A 24,350-nucleotide genomic window follows, 5' to 3' on the forward strand; every position below is an offset into this window, starting at 1 on the left:
GAATGACATTTATTCCCTCTAAACAACGGGTTTGGGCCTAACTACACATATACTTACAGAGATATCTCACCTAAGGGACCTGAATGGTGGTTTGCGAATTTCGTCAACCACAACACTACCCACTCCCCTTTTTACAGACTCGTCCCGAGTCGTCAAATTTTCGTGTGCCATCATGTGTAGTTTTCCCCTAGTACATTTTACCTACGGATCCCTGAGTGCGACATTCATGGTATTCGTGTCCCAAAAATAAATAAGCTGAGGGCTGAGTAACTACCTAAACAAACCCACTCACACGGACGACTTAAATAAAATTGCCGGCGCTAGGACAGACATGCCGGGGGCGCACTCATATTTACAGTACATCTTACCCTTAACTTACAAATTTTACACTAAACCATGGCCCAGGATCAATGGACTCTGCAAAAATAAAGCAGTTAGCAGGGAGCCAGGCTGCTCGCATGCAGTCTCTGGCTCAAACAATGCAGTTGACAGGGAACGTGGCCGGCTGCTCACTCGCAGTCCAAGGCCTTCCCTTTTTAACTGAACGCAGTGAACCACAACGGTGCATGGGCTGCACAAACGCAGTCTCCGTGCCAGCTCAAGTGGCACACACAATGAACACAACGAATGGATGGATGAATGGATGGACACAAACACGGTGCACGGGACGCCACTGCAGGCCCGTGTTGTATCTGCCAACAGGGCAGTTCTCGCAGCTTGCAAACTGTTGCTTTCTGATTCTGGCGCACATGGCAATGAACAGGGGGGGGCAAAGCAAAAATTGAACGGGGCTGGTGAACAGGGGCAGTGGGCATGGCATGGCAAAGGTGATCAGGCAAACACAGCCTGCAGAACAAGGCCAGTGCAGGCAAACACAGCCGGCAGATGAACTGGCCGGCACAGGCCTTGCAGAAGACAGCTGCAGACGATCTGGCCGGCACAGGCCTTGCAGCACAGCAGCTGCAGACAATCCGACCGGCACAGGCCTTGCAGCACAGCAGCTGCAGACGATCCAGCCGGCACAGGCCTTGCAGCAAAACAACAGCTGCCGATGAAGTGGGCCGGCCTTTGCCTTGCAGCAACGCAGCCAGCAGATGAAGCTGGCCAGCCTTTGCCGTTCAGTGGAGGTTGGTGGAGGGAGTGCGGTGGTGCTGGCCACTCGGAAGGCGGGCTCGGACCTACCCTACGGTCTCCCTCCCAACCTATCGCCTTTGCCTGTCACTGTCTATACCCACTCCCTTAATTTGTCAAACCCCAATTTAGCCCCAACTTATTTTTTTATTTTTACTTCCCCACTATAAATCGTCCCCTAACCCCCTGTATTGTCCTTGTTCGGCTCACCTATCCTGTCACCCAGCCTACTCCCAACCCCTACGTTCTCTTCCCGGAGGGGAATAAGGGAGAGCTAGCGTCCTGTGCCGAGGCCCAACTCAAGCCTCAGAATGGCCTCCCCAGACTTCAGCGATCTATAACAAAGTGGGTCCAGCGGCCCACAACGAGAGCGAGGGGATGGATAGTGCGGAGGGGTACACTTCCTATCTACCCTAACCATTTACTGTTAAACTACCCCGGGGCTTTCAACAAGCACCTCTCGCTTAAACTATTGGTTCTAACAACCCAGATTCCCGTCGCCTGTGTTGGTGTCCTCACAATTTCGGGCCTCGCCCCCCAATTTTCTCTCCGTGCCCTCACACGGTCTCATGGCTGGGACGCGTGGCTCCCTTTGGCAGGCACGACCCTCTGCCGAATCTCCAGCTATGGCACCCCCGGGCACTACACTGCCTCCGAGCCTACCAGCTCCCTAAACACCGGGGAGTGCCCCCCATGGCACCTCCCCTGAAACGCACACGTGGCAGGCTGGCTTTCCAGGCCCCTTTCCGAGGGTCACCCGTGCCCACAACACTGCCCACGCGGCTAATGGCGCCCCGGGCCCCCGCACCAAGCAGGCGCACCCGTGCCCACTACGCTATCCCGGCCCCCCATGGGCCCTTGGCTTACTACGGCCGACTAGCCTGGTGCCCGGGGTGCCCACTCAGCGATACTCACCTTTCCCAGCGACGCTCCCAGCCCGTCAACAGGGCTCCTGCACCCCTCCAAACGGGTTTCGAGCCTACATTCACACCAACAGCAAAACGACTTCCATATTTGTTAATTTGACTAACCCACTAACTCACTCTACACTGACCCCGGGGTCCCTTGGGCGGGAGTCACTCCTCCCCCCAATCACTCATCGCACCATGCATTCCCCATTCACTCCACACAGACAGACCCGCTGGCCTCACTCACTCAACATGTCTCCACCTCATAACTCATCAACAACTCTTCAACACACTCACCGCTGAACTCTGCCATCCTTCTAACTACATCCCCTAACTAACTCGTGCTCCCACGTCGTCCCTTAAACTATAGCACGTTCCTTTTAACACTACGTAGCTAAACTACGTCCCCTCTACACACTCACTGTCAGTCACTGTCTCCAAATAATCTCATTAATCAATTTCCCAACCTAAATCTCGCTGCAATCCCTCTAACTAATCCATTCCACGGACTCCATGAGGACTTACCCCTGCCCCATGAAGTCGGTCTAGCTAAGCTAACCCTTCCCCCTAACTAGTTTCCATCCTTTGCCCTGGCCAAGGGGATCATCCACCCCTTGCCCGGGAATCCTGTGCACCCGAAAGTGAGGCTTGCTTTTTTTTTTTTTTTTTTCTTTTTTTTTTTCCACATGCGCAGCACCAGCGCGGCAACCCACAGCTCGCGCACTTTGCACCTGCCCGTGACGTCATGCAGCTGCACGTGTACCTCGTCCCTCCTTGGACGGTACCATCCGGCAGGGATACCCCTCCTGCCGGATTCCAACCCCACGTGCAGCCATGACGTCACCGTGCGCATAAAAAAAAAGCCCCACGTCTCGAGGGGTTCCCCACGCGAACACATGTGCTTTGCCCGTTGGAGCTTAACACACACGCCCGCGTGGAGAACCCATCCGGTCCAAATCCATAATCCTGCCTAAACTTTGTCCGTCCGCGGGATCGGCAAATCCACCGCTGGCGTTTCCGGACCGGGACTTCACTCTCGCAAGCGAGCACGTGGGGGCCTCGTGCGTTGCACAGCACGGACCTCGTGCTCACTGCTGGGTGAACCCGGCACGGTCCCCGAAACAACTACAGCCGCTACCCGGCTTTCGTTCCTCTGTCGCCGTCGTCGTCTCCATTCAACACACGCATTCCTGCGTGTAACGACGCTCACAGTCCATTCCATCACATTCACCCCGGGAGACGCGGCTGCATGTTCACACATGCCGACCGACATCTCCCTTACACATAGCGACCTTGCACACGCTGTCTCTCTCACACTCGGCCGCTCACTCACGCATGCCATTTCCCTCACACTATCCATACCACTCACGTGGTGACCATTCATACTGGCCGTTTCACTCACGTATGCCGTTTCCCTCACACTACCCATACCACTCACACGTGGTGCTCCATTCATACTGGCCGTTTCACTCACGCATGCCGACTCCCTCGCACACGTGGCTCCACTCACTCGCGGCCTTTCACTCACTCCTGCCATTTCCCTCACACAAACCATACCACTCACACACGCGGGGGCACTCGCCCGCGGTGCCTCACTCATATTGGCCGTTTCACTCACACACACGGCGACACTCACACACGGTGCCTCATCCACACACGGCATGCTGGGAAGCACGCCCTTTGGCACACTTGCCACTACACCACTCACACACGCGGGGGCACTCGCCCGCGGTGCCTCACTCATACTGGCCGTTTCACTCACACACACGGCGACACTCACACCTTGCACCACACACACAGGGACAACCACACTGGGGATTCGTGTCCCCACAAGAATCTCCGGGGCCTCTATACCCCCCAAGCTCTCCGTGCACCCGTTTGCAGCACTCCTCCCCCCGACCTCGCAAAGCACGACCGAACCCACCTGGTCGTGACTCGCCTCAAGGGGGCATACTCCCTCCCCTCGTTCCTGGAGGAGGCCATCCAACTGCTCGCACCGGGTCTCTACCCAGTCCGCGAGCTCACCCCCATTATCCTCCACTACCTCCGTGTGTGTGTGTGCGTCACTTACCCTGTCTTCATCGTGTAGTCTTCCCTCTATCGTTCCCATCTCCCGTGTCTCTGCCAACTCAGTCACCTCTTCACCCTTTACCTCCCTTGTCTCAACTATTATTTCCGTCTCTTCCCTTGTTATCTCCCTCGTGCACGTCTCCGTCACCCCAATTAGTTTTTCCCTCTCGGTTACCGTCACTTTTTCCGTCACGACCCTCGCCCAACACGTCCCCCGAATTATTTTTTCCTTACCCGCCTCCACCACGGGCCCGACAGCCGTTGCACTCCCTCCCAGCTCGTTCGCTCCCACACGTGGAGTCGCCATTTTAAGCTCCCCGGTTACTGCCTTCATGCCCGCCTGCCGGCTTCGGCCCATGTTCTGCGTCTCACCCCGCAGCTCTTTCATTTCTTCCTTCATGTTTGTTTCCATTTCGTTCATTTGCTTGTTCATGCTTTTTATTTCGTTTTTCATTTCATTTGTGTTTGCATCCATCTTTTCGTTCATGCCTTTTATTTTGTTTTTCATTTCATTTGTGTTTGTATCCATCCTCGTTTTCATTTCGTGCATTTCCCCACTGATTCCTGCCAGCATGGCGCATAGCCGGGCCATGTCGGGTGCACTCAGCTGAGCCGATTCGGCAAGGATCGGGGGGTTTTGGCGGAGAGGGGGAGGGGAGGTGTCATACACCGCGGCCGCCGCCTCACCTATTTCGGGCTCTGGGTTCCTGCACAACCAACATTTCCTGCACGGGGATTTCATCCTGGACCATGGATTCTACACATTCTAAATCCATTTCTAATACCCCCGGCTCCCGCTCGCCTTGAGACGCCATCTTATTTCTCGTAAAGGGTTAATTTGAATCGCTCGTAATTTGGAGGGAATCGGGGGTCGCTCCTCTCACCCCTGGACTGATTCCCATGAATTTAGCTGGAGACAGGAGAGCCCGTTTTCCCGCTCTCCGACACCAGTGCCGCGAGGAGGGGGATGGGTTTGTATCTCACGACCTGACACCAGTGTTGCGGATTCGCGCCCGCCGGCGTGCGAGCGGCCACATAACTCGAATCGCGGCACGTCGCCCACCGGACGGACAATCCCGTCATGACCCTCTCGGACTAACGCCGGGAACTAGTCACGGGTGGGCCTTTCGGCCTCACCACGATCGTGCCAATCGGCCCCCCGCGTGGGATAGGGTTGCTCGCCAAATTCGACCTACCTAAGTACCCACACGGAGGGTAGACCGGGCGATCGCACCTCGCCGCAGGTCGACTTCGGACACGGGCCACTTTAAGCGACCCGTTCCGTACTATCGGGATAACCGAGCGGTGTTATCGTCAACCTCGACGGTTCGATTAATTATCGGGCGTTTTTAGCCCACGACCAACCCTTTACGTGAAGTAAGATGGAGATTCAATTAGAGAAAAGACGAAGCGAAACGGGAGAAACAGTTTAACATAAAGCACATTTATTCCGCGGCAAACGGAAAGCACACATATACAATTATACACCAAAAGCAAATGTAAAAGTGACACGGCAATTCTGCACAAAAAGCAAATGTAAAAGTGACACGACAATTCTGCACAAAAAGCAAATGTAAAAGAGAAACACAATGCAGATCTACTACCGACTACCGAGCACACGGCAACACTTATACAATTTTACTTCACAGACGGCGCCGACAACACACATACTCAAAGCAAAAGAAAAAGGGACCACCCTCAACGATGAGGGGGGTAGACGGGCCTGGGGCCGAGACCGCGTCGAGCCTACCCGTCTGGTGATGAGCCGCAAAATCGCGGTGGCGCCCCGACTCCGCGGGCCTCGCTGGCACTGCCTGGAAATGGGGTGGGAACGGGGCCCCCTTTTCACACTATCTCAGCGCGGGGGGAAACAGGAGGGGGGTTGTTGATGCTCGGGGGAATGAGGATATCTCGCTGGCTCGGGTCCCGCGACGAGCGTCTCCACCGCGACCTCGGTCGCGTTACCGGCCTCCCCTCTCCGCAGCTCCCCGACTCTGACACCAGCGCCCTCTCGACTGCCTTCGCCGCCGCCACCTCTCCAACTCTCCACTCGTCTCAGCTCCGTCCAACTGCTTTCTCTGACTCTTCACTTCTCAACTCTCCTTGACTGACTCAACTACTGCCTTTTCGGCGAGCGAACGCGGCCCTTTATAGCCCCCGGGGCTTCGCTCCTTCACCTTCGACCCTTCACCTCTGGCTGGCTCCCCATTGGACAGAGGAAAAGTGGGCATGAATGATTTTTGATCCGCGAATCTGCATATAGCGATTATACTCCGACGCACCTGGAGGCGGGGCCAAATCGCCCACGCTCGCCGATAGGACGGAACAGAAGTGGGCGTGAATCGTACTTGATCCGATTTCTTCGGAAAGGCTGGTGTTTTTGCTCCCGCCCTGCACGAGTCCAGGATCGGTGTCCACAAGCGGCACGGGAATGGCGGTGATGCGATGGTTGCGAGAGCGAGATGTGACGGTAAAGGTCGTGGCTGTTGTTGTGAAGCGGCGTTGCGGTTGGTGGTTGTTGTGTGATGGCTGTTGAGACGTGGTTGGTGGTGGTTGTGGTGGTAGTAATGGCGGCTGGTCCAAAATAAAGATAGTAAAAGAAAAACGGCTATCTAAAAGGGTCGCAGCCCGAATGAATGACATTTATTCCCTCTAAACAACGGGTTTGGGCCTAACTACACATGTACTTACAGAGATATCTCACCTAAGGGACCTGAATGGTGGTTTGCGAATTTCGTCAACCACAACAATATATATATATATATATATATATATATATATATATATATATATATATATATATATATATATATGTATATATATATATACATACATTCATACACTTGCAGGGATATGCTTACACATTGTAAGCAATAACGAACTTCCCCATTGTCTCGGGTCGCTCATCAGCATTTAATTTTTCATTTATTTATTTTCATTTTTTATTCATTTATTATCTTGCCAAAACGAAGTTTTTGCAAGATATGTTAGTCAGCTTGTATGTTTTTTTTTTTGTCTGTAATCACGTATCGATCACTCTGCAGAGCACAGTTATCATTGGAAATTTTTGTAACTTCGCATATCAGAGTCCTATAGAGGTCCCTTTCAGCGCATAAAATTTTGAAGGTCAAGGTCCAAGGTCAAGGTCACTTTGTCGCAAATCAGGGGAGTCGACGAAACCCTTATTTTTTGAGTAATTTTGATCGGATCGTCTTCAAACTTCATGGGAATATAGTTCATGGTCTGGCACTCAGCTGATTAATTTTTGGTGGCGATCGGCCTTGACCTTCATGGTTAGCGCTGGAGGTCGAAAGTTTTTGACCCCAAGGTCAAATCTTGAAATCTTAGATGCCATATCGAGTAATACCTCAGATGAAAGCGCTTGATAAGTGCTTTCCAGATCTGTCAAAAGTTTGACGCTATGACGTCATTTGATGACGTCATGACGAAAAAACGGATTTTTCATGAAAATTTTATTTCCTCAGTTGTCATCGAAATCTCTTGATATTTCATGTACAACGGTCCTGGAGAGATACCATTAACCGTATGAAAATATAAAGGTCTGGTCACAAAAAGGTCAAGCATCAAGGTCGATGAAACCCTTATTTTTTGAGTAACTTTAATTGAATAAATAAGTCATGTTCACATTTTGGCAAGATACTGGTCACCCTGGGGGTTACATTGGTTTATTTATATTTTCATTTGTGGATGTTTTCTGATGGTTCTGTGATTTTCCCTGGTGTCCGTCGGCAGTCCAAATTACTGTACTTCTCCATTGTCTCAGGTCGCTCACCTGCATTTATTTTTTTCATTTACAGACACTTTCCAACGGTTCTATGACTTATTTTTCTGGTGAATCGGCTTCGATGTCCATTGGCACACACAATTACCATGCTTTCCCGTTGTCTCGGGTCGCTCGCCTGAATTTTTTCTTTTTTTTTCATTTATTTATATTTCCATGGTGTTTTCCTATGGTTCTGTTGTTTTTCCCGGTGTATCGGCTTCTATATCCATTGGCACACACAATTTCAGCTTTCTACGTCACCTGGAAGGTACCGATTTTTAATATCAGTCAGTGAGTCAATAGTTCTAATGAGCTTTATATGTTACTCGACGACCTGTGAACCCGTTGGGTTCCCGTTGTGACAGCAGCTGATGAGAAAAATCATTTCAAGAAAAAAAAGATAGCTCCAGTGAACTATACCGCTGAGGTTGTTTGCATTGATCAAATACTCCCGAAGAGACTTGACTGAATCGGGAATTGATTTTTTAATAATTTTTTTCGTTGCCTGATTTGAACGAAACTTGATACTGCACACCGCAGGAGAATAGTGAGTAAGGTGGCCATAAAATATTTGCGCTATCGTGTACCATTTTGGCTGTATTTCAGGAACATACATACATACATACATACATACATACATACATACATACATACATACATATATACAAGATGAGAGTTTTAGTAATATATAGATATATACATTATGCAGTGGTTACATTTTTGGATAAATGCATTCAAGAGCAAGAAAATGCGTAACATGAAGTAAAACAAACACTGTGACTGTTTTAATTTTAAATTCACCAAACATGAAATAGATTGCTCATGAATGAAGAAGAAAAGTCTAAGTAGTGTCTGGTAGAGTCTGATGTCACTGTATTATGAAAATCCAATAATATCTTGTTGGCATGTGAAATCCAGGCAATGGTTCAGATATTTGAACATTCTCTTTGATCCTCTTTCTTTGGCAATGGCACGTAGACCGACTGCTTCCACCTTTTAGGCCATACAATACTACTCCAGATCCGTGCACAGATAGCTGTTAAAATGTTCATTTCCTCCTCCCTGACCCCCTTAACGAGTTATGTTGGAATTTCATCGGTACCTTGTGCTTTTCCATTTGCCAGCTCGTTTTGGGCTCTGTGTGCCACACATTCTATCACTATTGGTTCTTGCTCATATTCTCTTTCTTTGAAGGTTGCCATCGTATTGCTATCTCATTTGTGTGGAATTGCACTATCATCCTTTCACATTTCTTTAACCAGTGTTTCTTCTGTCAAATCTTTTCCTGTTCTCCTCTTAAGAACCCCAATGCAAGTTAAATTAATGGGTTCTTAATATTTGAGATGAAGGACAACGTGTAATAATATTCAAGACAAATGAGGCATCTGTGGTACGACCGCAGACGCGTGCCGTCCAAGCGGTTGTCCACTGCGCACACTCGTCCGTCCGTTTCAAAATTGTTCCCACTAGTCATAAATATTTTTCCATGATATACAGTTGGTACCATATTCTGCAGCCATCCTCCAATGAATTTCACTCGGCTTGACACCTTAACGAGGTGAAAATGGGATTACTGTACTTCTCATTGCTCCAGAATGATGCACTCTTGATGATCTTAACAGCATGATTACTGGCACAACACTCTTGGAGGTCGAGTACCATGAGGTCAACAAGAAATGGCTTGCACTTGCCCCTAATACATCTCACGAAATACAATTGTATTACATCCATGCACTATTACTGACAGTACAATTCACTTATTTTCTTGACTTCTCCTCAGAGTTTTACAAAATGTATAAAAGCACAATTATAACAATCACATCAAGGTTTTCATTGCTAACACTCAAGCCAGGAACAATATCAATTTAATGTGTACTTCTCATCACTCATTGCTGGACATACTGTGTGACTGAATACGTATTTTTACCTTTGCTCCACCCGAGTCCAGAATCGTGATGCGTGATTGTGAGTGTGTGTATGCTTTCACAGACATCACCAGCTGCACTCTGTCATAATCAGCAAAGTCCTGCGTGAGATACATTGTGTTCAGAACATTCACCTGAACATTGTTTTATTCCAAATTTATTCAATGCTCTCCCAGGTAAACACTTCCTCAACCATGCCTCCAAATCCCCGCCCTTTATAATGTCATAGATGGACAACCCCAGCCACGTTTTGGACAACGTTTTGGTGGACAACCCCCGCCACACCACCAAAATAGTTGAAATCACGGCTACCGTAACTCAAGGGAAAGTAATTCAGACAATTTATATAAACATTGTGAAGTGTTTGTTTGTTTGTGCATTTGTATGTTATTCTTTGTCGGTTGAACTGCATGTCCTCGATACCCCATATTTTAGCTGTCGGAACTTGAGAATCTGGGCAAGGTTTTAAGCTCCCACATGTTGGCCTTGAAGGCCGTTTTAAGGCCACAAAGGTCGCTATAAAGTGTATATTGCAATGCTGGATCAGGTAGTGCTGCCGCCAACCCGGAGGCAAAAGGTAACCACCATGAGGCCAATAACTCCATCGATTTTCAATGTCCAACATGTCCCGAAACCACCACCGGCCGATCAACACGGCCCGAAACCACGAGTGAATCTGTGAGAAATCCCTTTTAATGTCTCTGTGCTGAGACTAAATGTATCAATAATTAACATACTGTGCACGTAATTTAATGAATGGATATTCTGAAACTCCGAGTGACAATGAGGTCAAAGGATTGTGGAAATTGGAAAATAAACTTTTGAGCAAATATTTTTGGTATTTTTATCTTCATGTTGGGTCAACTGAATCAAGGGTATGATGATGAAGATTAATTTTCTTTTTAATTACAGCTGACATTGGCCAGGTAGTCTTGGACAGGTAACCGAAATGGTACCATATTATAGATCGTTCTTTTGAACATCCCATAACGCTTCAAGTGACAACAGGAATGATAACATTTCTTTAGCTACTCAAACTGCAGATGGAGAGTCACACAGGCCGAGCGACAGGTAACACAGAACGTTCGACAAACCTGTACAAAGGTTGAATTCCAGAGACGGGCATGCAGAGTAATTCTTGTTTTCATGGTGATATCTACTTGGCAAATAGCCGTTGCACATAAGACATGACCACTTGGACATTCCTGTGGGTTTGGGTGATGAGGATTTCAGAAAGAGAAGTAAAATGTTGATTAAAGTACAATGTTTGGTTAAAATGTAAGCCATGCAGTAATGAATGCATGCTTGACGCTTAGCCTTTCAAAAGGATAGAGCACGGCCAACCATTGCGCAGGCTTAATGGGCTTAACGGCCTCACCCTGCATCGGAGTTCCTTGTAAGGAAACATATTATTTTACCTGCCAGGTGGTCTGGAAGACAAAACTCCAGCTGGTTAAATTTCATGCCAGAAATGATTGAATGATTGTTGAGTTCAGATTATTTCCAGAGCATCGGTACTTTTGAAGCAGTCTCATGACAAGGAATACACTGGGTGGTTTGCCGTTGCCTTTCCCAAAAATTGTACGGGCACGAATTTGCAATTTGGCCAGGGTGCTGGTATGCATTGGCCTACTCTACTGCAAAAAAACACCTTGAGATTCAGAATTTACACACCTGAAAATTTCCATTGTTAAGCCTTTTCACATCATGAACCTCAAAAAAGAAAATATCTCTGAGTCGAGAGCAGAGATGTCAACAAGTCAGTTTAGCCAAGTCTCAAGTCTTTGTGGGCAAGTTTTAAGTCACTGTAGTATTAGTTCAACTTTTGTCAAGTCCCACATTTACTTTAAACCTTGGAGTACAAGCTGTCAACAAATTAAGACAAAGGGCTTCACTTATTGCAATGTATGTTCTGAAAAGCTGTTTAACTCAACTTTGTATTTGTCAACTTCATTCACTGCACGTATTTGTCAACTTCAGGATGTGCACGGAGTCAAGTCTCCCCAATTTGACATGAGTGTCATTGTCATGGTTGGAATAAAGTTGTGCTTCCTACATCGGAAAGACTGGTGCTTGCCACTTGAACATGGTATGTTCTGTACTGTCTGGAGAATGGATGCTTCCTTCAACCTTAGTGGAGAACGGTATGTGACCCAACGGCTGTGAGTGCTGACACACTGCACATGTACAGTGTACACTGTACACGTACAAGGTATATGTCGTCATTGACGAAACGGCCAATGCCGACGACTTATGCCAACACGAAACGGATCTGGACCTGAACCAAAATCGAATTGGCTTGTTCTTGTCACCCCCCCCCCCCCCAACTCATTCCCCTAGTTTTGTCATAAGCCGTTTATAACTTTTTGAAATATCATGCTATATGTAGTTTTTAGCTCCATCTCTCAATGGTGGGAAATCACTTAAATAATAAAAATAAAAATTAATTAAAAATAATCTTATCTCAATCTGGATCTGGATCTTCACCAAAATCGAATCAATTCATCCTTGTCACACATCCAACCTGTCTACCAAATTTTGTCCGAATCTGTCTACAACTTTTTGAGATATCCTGCTCACAGACAAACAGACAGTGGTGAAAACATAACCTCCCTCCACCATGTGGCAGATGTAATAAATTATTTGAATACATTACAATGAAGTATAAACTTAGAAGGCCTTTTGGCCTGTTCTGCTTGTGCCATATTCTTGCCCTCGCACTCCAACAGTACATGTATGACAAATGAAAAACAGAAGTTGGTAACGGAAAGATGAAACAGGACGAAACAAGCAAATGTTCAGCTTTTCTTAATATAGTGCTGTATATGCTTGATGAGAAATTGCTTTTCATTTTAAAATACGCCAACTCCAAATTGTTTATAATACTGTATAATGTATTTTTTTAAAAAAACCAAAAACAGTTTTACCTTTTAAGGTAAGTGACCTGTCTTTTCATGAGATTAAAACTCTTTAAAAAATTAAACTAAGCTCTCACAAATGAGGAAATAATATGCCAAGATGGAAATCGAATGTCTCATGATGAGTAGGTGTGTTATGACAGATAAACGTTTCATGATAGACAGGTGTATTGTGATGAACAGGTATGTTTCTGATGGACAGGTGTATTGTAACAGACAATGTGGTGTATGCCAGGATGGAGATGTATGTATGAGTACAATGGACAGGTGAGTTACCATGTTCATTTCTTTCACTCCAGTGCCTGAATACTCTTCTTTTGACATCAGCTTGCTTATTTTTCGCCCATCGCTCTGAGTGGAGAGCTGTAGTGAAAATAAAGTATGCACCATGACCTCAGTAGCCACATGGTATATGTGTTTGGGAATGGAGGGTCACTGAACTGAGCACAGAAATACAAGAAGGCTGAGGGCTAATGTTAAAATATTGAGCAAGAATTCCAACAAATCAAATTTCATGATAAATTAGTTGTCGGAAACGCTCATTAGTGGGTGGTTTATGGGGTTATGGAACTTCACAAGAAAAATTATTACCTCTAAGTTAAGAGGATCCATTCCGAGATTTTCACACTTTCCCTTTTGGCCACCATTGATGGACAGAGCATAAATCAGATGTTTCCCCTCCCTAGTGAGGCTCGGCCACCTCAAGTCCACAGTCACCTGGAGCGCGCGCGCACACACACACGCACACACACACACGCACACACACACACACACACACACACACACACACACACACACACACACACACACACACACACACACACACACACACACACACACACACAAACAATAGCTTGCTTTCAATGTACTTCAGAATTTTAGGCCAATAACCATAATTAAAATACACCATTGCTTCTTACTGGTTCCTCCGTCTGCAGAATGGGAGAAGAATTCTTGTGTGTTGACAAGAGCCCCATTTGATTAAGGTCACGATGATAATCCAGCATTCCTTGGGTGGCTTCTACTCCCTGCCACTGGGGTATAACAGCAACATGAAGCAAACCACTGATACCTTATGAAGATCTTTGATACGAGCAAAAGTATGAAAGATAAACATTGTAGCTTCTATGCTTGTAGGTTTACATTTCTCTGAGGTTTTGCTCGTTTTTAATTGCTAGAGAACGATTTCGGCGGGCATCGAATGGTCTAACGTGATATAACCAGAAACAATGAGGGTGCGATGAATTGCTTTTTCCTACCAAGAAACATAATCATGAACAGACGAGTTTCCTCATACCTTAGATACACAATGGGATATTTAAATGTGATAATGTGTTCAGATATATATATATATATATATATATATATATATATATATATATATATATATATATATATATATATATATATATATATATATATATATATATATATATATATATATATATATTGTTAAGGATTCATCGACGGAGGGATTCTCAACCCACTCCGGCCATCTCTAGGATATATAACGCCGGCCGGCTCGGCACAGGCCTCAGGTCATGCGCCTTCAATCGCGATACCAACGTAATCCTTGTACCTTGCCAGTTGGGGAAATAGAACCCCTGGTTACCGACTGGTTTTGTCAGATGCCGAGCGTTTTTTGCCAGTCTGTAACCATTTTGGTTTTATATGCCAATCGAACGGATCGTTCCTCGACGCGACAAAAATTAATCCATAGCGGCAACTTCATACGAATTAACCAGGTTTATTGGGGAACATCGGGGATCACAACACAAGCAAAATTCACGACAATGGTTTTTATTAACAATCCTCAACCCGTTCTTAACTTGGGAACCACGGACTACAGGTTTTAAGGGGGTCGCTACCGAAATATGCCTTATACAACACGTGCAGACAAAGACAAACAGTATGCATGCAAGACAAGACAGAGTACTTGGTGAGGTTTCATGGACGATAGGACAGTGTGAAAAAGCACGAATGTCGCTCGTAACAAGCGGATGTCTACGGATTCGAACTCCCAGCTCGAACCACGCCGCGTTGCAAAATGGCGCTTGTCCTTTTGTCGTAGACCTCACGCACGCGGTCTGCGCGCGCTCTGGCCCCGCGCAATGTCGACGGCACAAGTCCGCCAGATCAACGATGGGCCTCAGCCGATCTCTCTCCAGGGTTCAGCATACAAATCCAGGCCTGGCCCGTTCACCAGACAAGGCCCAAGTTGAGGTGCCGAGCCCCGCAGGCGGATCGACAACGTGTCCAGCTGTGAGGTGAGTAAGGACCCTCAGAGGCTCCAGCGTCTCCTCTCCTGCCTTCCCACCTTGAAGCCCGACTTCCGCTTCGTCCTCTCGGTTCCTCTCTCTGTCGAATCACCTTTTCTTTCTCGGCCGATGGCAGACTCGGCCCTCAGGTTCAGCGTTCTCTCCCGGCCGATTCACCACTACCTTTCCTTTTCTTTCTCGCCTAGAAGCCGGCTGCCGTCCCTCTCACGGCAGAATTCTCGATGTGCAGGCAGCCTCTCAAAAGCCCACTGCTGTTTTTCAAAACTCAACTCCTTCGTTCGCTCATTTTGAATCACGAGCACGCTTCGAGAGCGACTATTTCCACACACTCGACCCTTTTTGCGAAGCCTTCGTTTCCTCTCTCGTTTGCTCACCTTGAGACACGAGACCGCCTCTCTCTCTCTCTCTCTCTCTCTCTCTCTCTCTCTCTCTCTCTCTCTCTCTCTCTCTCTCTCTCTCTCTCTCTCTCTCTCTCTCTCTCTGTGTGACTGCCGACAAACTCCTCCCCTTAGCTCCACCTCCTCCCCTTGGCCACACCCTCCCAGCCGACTGGGTGGGGCCTATTGTCCGTAGAGGGGAGGAAGAAGAGGGAGCCCTTGTTTCACCACCACTGTACGAACATAAAAACAGTTTCTTACACATCCCGACACGCACATAACGTCCATTTTACCAAACAACCTATGTATACATGCATTTAATGGGGATCTGAGCTAATCCTATATTTAGTAGTCCAATAAGGGCAATTTCCATAACAATATATATATATATATACCCATCTCACATTGTTTGCTCTGATGTGAGAGGATCCCAAAATAATCGACTAATCGGTCCAAAATGTTGGCTTGTGATATTTGTTGCAGTTTACATTGGAATGTAGTGTGGCACATGCTTCACTAACAATGAAAATGGACCTGGAGGCCAGAGTCAGAAAATAATTATTTCTTAAGTCAAGGCGAATAAACCCAGGGATAGTATGAAAACATAACTTTTGCACTTCCAAGAGGATGACAATATTAGTGTATTTTACTTTTGATTACATCACTTTCATCATGATGAGAAACATGAAAAACTGGAACGGCACTTGGTGGAGCACACACCTCTACCGGGCTGAACAGTTTACGTTTTGTATCCCACTAATAGGCCGGATCTACATCCGGTCCTGAACTAAAATCTAATCAGCTTGTTCTTGTCACCGACCAAACTCATGCAACGAGTTTTGTTGTAATCCGTTTATAACTATTTGAAATATCGTGCTATATATAGTTTTTGGCCAATCTCTCAATGGTGAAGAACTACTTAAGAAATTATAAATTTTTCAGATCTGCATCCGGATCTTCACTAAAATCGAATCAATTCTTCCTTGTCACACACCCAACCTGTCCACCAAGTTTTGTCTGAGTCCGTCCGTAACATTTTGAAATGTCATTCTCACAGACAGACAGACAACCAAACAGACAGGGGTGAAAACACAACGTCCATCCACCTTCGGTGGTGGAGGTAAAGATTGATTAATCATTGGAATTTCATGTTAAATCGCTTTTAGTACAACATTGTAGGCCACGGATCACTTCATAAGCAACTTGTATTTTGATACGCCTCTCACTTTAGCAGTTGCACACATTTGATAAAAGCTCACAAAATGTATTTGTACAAATTATTATCTCACATTTAACAGAAGCAATTTTTATTGACATATACACCGTGTTAAAAAAAAGTTATCATGTCGGAGCAAATCATCGGTAAACTTTTGATGACAGACTATTTTGTGGCCATATAAATATGAACCGTCATCCTGCGTGTTTTCTTTCCTTTTCTACACTATAATCCACTACTACGTCTTAAATGGGCCTGATCATTCCTACCATCAGGTAGAGTCAGCCAGGGAACATTTTTGGTCCAAGTCTTTCAGGAACCAAAGAGCAAGGCCCGACGTTCGACTGAAAGTGGCAATAATTTGTAATTTGTTCAGGGTGCCACCAATTAATCGCCCACTCAACACGAAAGCCCCCCGGAGGATATTTAATGTCCATCAACCGGTGTTGACATTGGAACCATCAACTACTTGAGATAAATCTGATGGATGGTACACACATTGATGAATCAGCCGACATGCGAAGCACCGCGGGATGGCAGTTTATCGCTGGGTCGGGATTCGAACCAAGGCTAGACAGCTCAGCGGCAAGTGACTCACCGTGATATACTACCACCTGGAATTTGAACAGCTTGAAATCACCTTTGGAAACCTTCCTTTGGATTTATTTGACTGTAAAAAGATGTGATGGTAACTTATGATCCGGTAATAAATAGGTTAATGACTGACCGATACTTTAAAAGGGATCATTTTCAGGATAAAAGCACCTTCCTCACCATTTTGTTGATTTGAACATTGATTTAATCCCCAAGCTTTCGACAGAAATCGTGTGTTCTACCTTGATTGTGTATTTGATGAAGTTCCCCACATCCTCCTCGTCGATGGTGTCACCTTCCTGCCCTTTTGAGCCACCAAAGCTCAAATAAGGTGGTTCAACGGACCTGCAGAGTGATGCACAGACATTGTGATGCTAGATTGATGAGTTTAAAAAACAAAACAACTGCCAACAGTTATATTTATTTTGTATGTGAAGGAAAACTAAATTTGTGAAAATAGTCTTTCTCATCAAAACCTGACCGATAATTAAAGATTGCCAGCCGACCTGATTGGCTGGGATATCACCTGGATAACAAGAACTGCAAAAAAAACAACAACCCCAAAATCCACTAACAACCAGTACCTGCTATTTAACAAGTTTAAAAGACCCTGCAAATCTCCACTTGCGATTTCATGAACTAAAAATCACTTTGGTAATGTTCAGCTGCAATACCAATCGCTAAGTTCACCCCAACTGCAAAATGACCTTACTCTCAATGATGTCACACATTGTTTACATTTGGGGGAAAAAAACTGAATATTTTATGAACTAATTTTTTTAATCCTGTGAAGATATATTTGTGATCTCTTATCATTTCATCCATCCATTGGGACCATACTCTGTGCAGAGCGTTGGTGCTGCCTAAGCAGTCTCCTTGGTTATTGGGCACATTCCTGGGCAGGTCGCCACTCTGATGCAGGATACTCTTATGGCTCTTACCATTGCACCATTATAATCCACAACTACTTCTGAAATGGGTGATTTTTTTATGATAACTTTTGATAACCATGTTATTATTTTCCCAAGAACTTGAAAATTGACAGGATTGGATTTCAACAACAACAATGACAACAACAACATCAGTGAGCTAAGGAAGTTGGGCAGCCAAATCATGCATATCTGTCTCTATATTCTGTTCACAGCAATCTTCGCAGATCGTCTGACTGCGTGTTGGCAATCGACGAACACAATAAAATAGCATCATTGACATCTCTTACCTTTAAAACAACTCCAACGTCTGCCATATTGAAAATAAACTGCTCCTGCCTGTATCCCACAATCCCCTGCAAGTTAACATGTTGTGATGTAATTAGGTTTGGGATTCTATTTGATGAGCTAAAAAAAATCACCCTGGTAATCTTCACCGATTAATTAGATTCATTAAATAATTGGTTCACGAGCGCCAGCCAGAGACCACTATATTCGTTATGTCTGTGTGTCTGTATGTATGTCTGTCTGTCTGTTGGTTCACGAGTGCCAGCTGGAGTGACCACTATATTCGTTATGTCTGTGTGTGTGTGTCTGTGTGTCTGTCTGTCCAGAGCATAACTCCGTGCACTTTGATCCGATCTTGATGAAACTTGGTTACGTGTTCAATATCAACGTCGAGTTGTGTTTTCCTGAATGAGGGCGTGGAACGCCCATTGTGGGCGGAGCCACGCCCAAAAATAGCCATTTTTAGGGGGTAGTCGGATTAGAAATCTATCTTCTCCTAGGGAATTGACTGAATGGAAAGGGTTCTTCGGTATTTGAATAGCAAAATGAATTATGTAAAACTTTTCGTTGTCCGATTTTTCATTTTCGTCCCAAGGTCAAGGTCACAAGGTGAAAAACTTAGAAAATTACGAATTTTGACATAAAAATCATTTGACCGCCCAAACTTTGAGAGCTAGGATGACAATATTTTTTATGCGTAATCTTGAGGTCATTCCCCACCTAAAGTCTTGAAACCATTTTGCTCTATCTCGAACACCTTGCCCGTGGCGCCCCCTTCAAGTTTGTTTTTACGCTGATTTCATCAAAGTATGGATAATCCGAGGAGTGCGAAATGCCATATAGCATATATGACGTTATATTGTTCCTGGAATGTTCCAGAGGAAGTTTAGCACCAAAGGTCATAATCCTTGACCTTTGACCTTTAAAGGCCACAAAGTTGAACTTCCGGTTGCGGTTTTGAGCGGCAAGAGGTCTCCTTCGGGGCTCCCTGCTGACTTTCTCAAAGTTAAGTTCCGGTTGTTATTTGTCCCGTTTTAACTGTTTAATTTTCTCACCTACATGTTAATGTGTGTTCCTAGTTCGGTTTTGTTTCAAAAATCGTGCTATTTTGTGAGTATTTATGTCGACGTTCTTACCTGGTGTTTGAGGCCTAGTCCTAGGCTTGAGGCCTACCGGTTCCACTCGGTGTTCGATCGTTTTTTTTTGTTTGTTTGTTTGTTTTTTCTCCCCATTACCTTCAATTTCTATCCTCCCCATTACCTTCAATTTTCATCCTCCCCACTTTCCAAACATCCCCCATTCTCCCAACTAATCTCTTTCTTATCTCAAAAAAAAAAAAAATATATATATATATATATATATATATATATATACCCAACAACAACAACAACAACACGCTCACCTTCTCCCGATTCTGCTACTTCTTCTTCCTCTTAACTTCCTCCTCGTCTTCCTCGATTTTTTTTTTTTTTTTTTTTTTACACTTCCATGACCTAATCTGTTGAACTCTCTCATACATTAATATTACAACAAAAACGATCTTATAATGCTTCATCTTCCTCTCTCACACGTGTGGTACTCTACTGTTTCACAATGCACTACTCTTCTGCTATTTTAACAGACTGCTCTCATTTCGACCTCTCCTTCATTCCTTGCCTAAAAAATCCAACTATTACAGCGCTTCTTCTCTCCATGCTCTGAATTCGCCTTCATTGCATCCATCAAGAATTGTGTTAAATCGCATCTCTGACCTAAAACTTTTAAAAACCACAGTTTGCCATGGATGCTCGCTTTCCATCAACCATTCTTTTTTTCCAACTTCAGTGCCAACTCACCCCCCTCACCCCTCACTCTCACTCTCAAAGCAACCATCCCACTCTTCTCCCTCCAAGCCTCCCTCTCACCTCTTTCAAAAATTCCCCCTCACCTTTCTCCCACCTTTCATCCCCCTCACTCTTCCTTCTCTAAGTTGCCCCCCTCTCATCCACCAACCTGCCTCCCTCCACTGCCCTCTCACCTCCATCTCTTCACTCCACCTCCTCAAATCCTCAACTGCCATCTTCCTTGTCTCTTGTCCCCCCTCTCTCCCAGCACCACAGAGCCTTTTCTCCTCCTCATTCGGCCCCCTCCCCTCGCTATTCTGCAATACCCCACACTCCTTCAGCAACCCTCCTTACCTCCCCCCTCTTCCCTCGTCCTACCCTCCCCCGCCCCTCCACCTCCTGCACCCAAAGCCTCCTCCCCTACCTCTTCATTAAAAGTGTGGACCTCAAATATCCGGGGCCTTCGCTCAAACCTTTCAGATCTTTCCATACAGGTTGCCACTGACAAACCAGACATTATCTGCCTAACAGAAACTTTCCTCTCCCAAGACGTGTCTGACTCCCAAGTATCTCTCCCTGGTTACTCCCTCTTACGGTATGACAGACCTGAGTCTCGTCCTGGTGGAGGTGTTGCTCTCTTCATCAAAGACTCTATTCCTCACTCTCCCTGCACTGCTCTCACTCCCCCACACCCCCAGGAATACCTCTGGCTTCGGCTTCCCCTCCACTCCCACCTCATGTTTATATGTGTACTGTACCGTCCACCGAACAGTGATGACTCCATCTACACCTCACTCTCCGAAAACATGGACCATCTTCTATCTTCTCATCCAAACTCTCTCTTCCTCTTATGTGGCGACTTCAATTGTCATCACGCCAGTTGGCTAGGTGTGGGTACCTCTCTCACCTGCCATGGGACATCAGCAAAAGCTTTCTGCGACTCATTGGGACTGACTCAATCGGTCAACTTCCCGACCCGGATCTCAACCAATGGTACTCCATCTCTTCTGGATCTGATTTTGACAAATTTCCCTGACAATATCTGCTGCTCTTCCTTTGCTCCAATTGGTTCTTCTGACCACGTCATTGTTAAAGTGGACATCTCTCTGGCTGTTATCAGAGAACCACCTCACCGCCGTCGAGTCTGGCATTTCACTCAAGCCGACTGGCAGGGTCTCCGAGCAGCCATCAAACTTACAGACTGGTCTCCTATCACTACTTTCTCAAACATCAACTCATCCTGGGAATTCTTTCAAAGAAACTTGCTCTCCCTCATGCACAGATTTATCCCCTCTCGTGTTCAGTTGTCTTACCCTTCCTCCCGCCCTTGGTTTACTGAAGCTTGTGGCGAGGCAGTTGTCCTGAAACAACTTGCCTTTGCCTCATGGAAAGCAAACCCAACTGAGGGCAATCTCAGTTCTTTCCACAAAGCTCGGAACAAGTGTGTATCTACCCTCAGGAGAGCCAGAAAACAACATCTTTCTCATCTCAAGTCTGAACTCTCAAACCTCTCTCCCTCCTCAAAATCCTGGTGGCGTTTAATCAAATCTGTTTCTGGTGTATGTTCCCCCTCCATCCCCTCCCTTACCTCAAATGGCCGCACTGCTGATTCCACACGTGATAAAGCTGAATGTCTAAACTCGGTGTTTGCAGCTAAATCTTGTGTCCTAAACCCATCACTATCTCTACCCACTTTACCCAGTCGCACCCAACTGTCCCTGGACTCTGTATCCTTTTCTCCTGACAAGGTGGAGAGCTTGCTTTCAAACCTCGAGTCAGATTCTGCAACCGGTCCAGACGGCATCAGCCCACGTGTCCTCAAAGCCTGCTCTTCTGCTCTTGCTCACCCTCTCTCTGTTCTATTCACCCTCTCATTTTCCCAAGGTCATCTGCCATCTGCTTGGAAATCTGCTAACATCACTGCCCTGCATAAAAAGGTGCAAAAACAGATCCCTGTAACTATAGACCAATCAGCCTTCTCCCAATCATCAGCAAGGTTATGGAATCCATCATCACTTCAGACATGAAATCCTTCCTCTTCTCCAATGGCTTGATTTCCAATCATCAATTTGGTTTCAGACCAGGTCACTCTACCCTAGATATGCTGCTACTGCTCTCCCATCAATGGATGGAGGTCCTCAATGCCAGACAGGAAATCCGAGCCGTATCCCTGGACATATCACGTGCTTTTGACACAGTCTGGCACCCTGCCCTACTCACCAAACTCTCTTCCCATGGTATTCAAGGCCATCTCCACTCATGGCTCGCAGACTTCCTCTCCTGTCGCAGTCAACGTGTGGCCCTAAATGGAGTTCTTTCATCCCCTCTTCCTGTACAGGCTGGAGTTCCTCAAGGTAGCGTTCTGGGCCCTGTTCTTTTCTGGTTTTCATCAATGATCTCTCGGACTCTCTGGAAAATCCTCTATTTCTCTTTGCCGATGACTCCACCCTCTGCCGTACCATCTGTCATCCCTCAGACCGGCAAGCAGCAGCTTCTTCGCTCACTGCAGATCTGGATAAAATCACAAACTGGTCCAACACGTGGAACATGTCTTTCAATCCAGACAAATCTCACACTCTCACTATGTCTCTTCGAAAGGACCGTTTAGAAAACCCCCCATCCACTTTCTCAACAATCCTCTGGAAGAAGTCTTTTCTTTCAAGCTTCTGGGTCTCACTATCTGCCATGACCTTTCCTGGGAAAGTCACATTTCCAACCTTGCCTCAAAAGCCAGTCGCCGACTGGGAATCCTCCGTCGTGCAAAGTCCTTCCTCGGCCCTCTTGAGCTCCTGACCACTTACAAAGCTTTTGTCCGTAGCCTGATGGAGTACTGCTCTCCCCTCTGGGCTGGTGCTCCTGCCTCCCACCTTTCTCGACTTCACGCTGTCGAAACCAGGGCTTTTAAGATCATTGGCATCTCCCGCAATGAAGCTGAGTCTTTGGGCCTCTCACTCAATCACCGCAGGTTGGTCGGTGGTCTTTCTGTCTTCTACCGACTCCTCTCCAGCCTTGCCCCCCTGCTCTCTCTGCGATTTGTCCCAACCACATTTCCACAGGGCGCTCAAGGTCCGCCAACAACCCCCTTCTGGTAAAACTACCAAAATCACGAATCACTGCTCATCTTCACTCTTTCATTCCTCTTTTTTCCCGCCTTTGGAATAAACTTCCTCACTCTATTCTTTCCCATTCTTCCCTCCAGGCTTTCAAAACAGCTGTTCACCACCACCTCTTATCTTCCCCCATCCAAATCCTCGATCTTTTCTACCCCCGATAATCCACCCAAGCCCACTTCCTTCAATTCTCCTGCTTTCCTTCCTGAAAGTCCCTGTAATGTCCATCTTCTCCTCGCCATGTTCCCCGTCCCATCCCCATCCCTCTCCCTTCCACAGTTCACCTGTGTCTGTTCCCCAATGATTTGTCCCTTCCACTCCCGCCCCTCTTGTCTCATGCCTCCTTGCTGTGAGTTGTGTGTTAGCTCTCATACGAGCCTCGACCAAGGTATACAAAAAAAAAAATAAAATAAAAAAAAGTTAAAGGCCACAAAGGTCAAATTTTCAAAGTTGTGGGAATCGAACCGGGTTTTCGACCTTCTTCGACGAACTAACTCCAATAAGCTATAGCACGTATCCTGCTTCCTTATTTTAATGTCCACAACCTTGTTTTGTGACCTTTAAAGGTTATGCAAAGGTCAAATTTTGAAAGTTGTTGAACGAAATCGGGTTTTCGGCATTTTGCAGCTAATAACCTGTCACTCGTACCACATCATGTTGATCATTTTTATAACTTTGTCAAAAATTATCACATTGTCTCATCCTTGACTTCTGAAACAATCTACATCGTCAAATACCGCTCGCGAACCATCGTCACCTCCTGGCTTGTCACTCTGGTAATCTCCACCTACAATTTTGCTAGTTAAAATCATCATGGTTACTCCTTTCTTCAATGGCCAAGTCTTTCACGAACCGGCTGGTCAGCCATTCAAACTAAGTTGGGCAGGAATTTGGAATTTGTTCATGGTGCTGGCGACAGCTCGCAGACTCTTTGTGAAGGACACAGTGGGAACTTTAACATCCACCAACTAATGCTGGCAGACGGTACACCCAGTTTA

At 46.1% G+C, this 24,350-nt stretch overlaps 1 protein-coding gene across 2 annotated transcripts in view; it reads right to left on the minus strand.

Moving 5' to 3' along the window:
- Positions 1-24,350, minus strand: part of LOC147027489 (integrin alpha-6-like) — a 142,718-nt gene that overhangs the window by 30,859 nt on the left and 87,509 nt on the right. The window contains exons 19-24 of one of the 2 annotated variants that reach the window (XM_085876955.1): positions 17,445-17,547; positions 13,657-13,770; positions 13,328-13,453; positions 13,013-13,087; positions 10,913-11,023; positions 9,821-9,919 (exon numbers count right to left, since the gene is read on the minus strand). In XM_085876955.1, the coding sequence (XP_085733081.1) occupies positions 9,821-9,919; positions 10,913-11,023; positions 13,013-13,087; positions 13,328-13,453; positions 13,657-13,770; positions 17,445-17,547 (628 nt within the window). Of the gene's footprint in view, positions 1-9,820; positions 9,920-10,912; positions 11,024-13,012; positions 13,100-13,327; positions 13,454-13,656; positions 13,771-17,444; positions 17,548-24,350 lie in introns of both variants that reach the window. The other variant, XM_085876954.1, reaches the window with a different exon arrangement.

Source organism: Eptatretus burgeri, chromosome 4, assembly GCF_056783735.1.
Source record: "Eptatretus burgeri isolate ZD-2024b chromosome 4, Ebu_testis_v1, whole genome shotgun sequence".
NCBI lineage: Eukaryota > Metazoa > Chordata > Myxini > Myxiniformes > Myxinidae > Eptatretus > Eptatretus burgeri.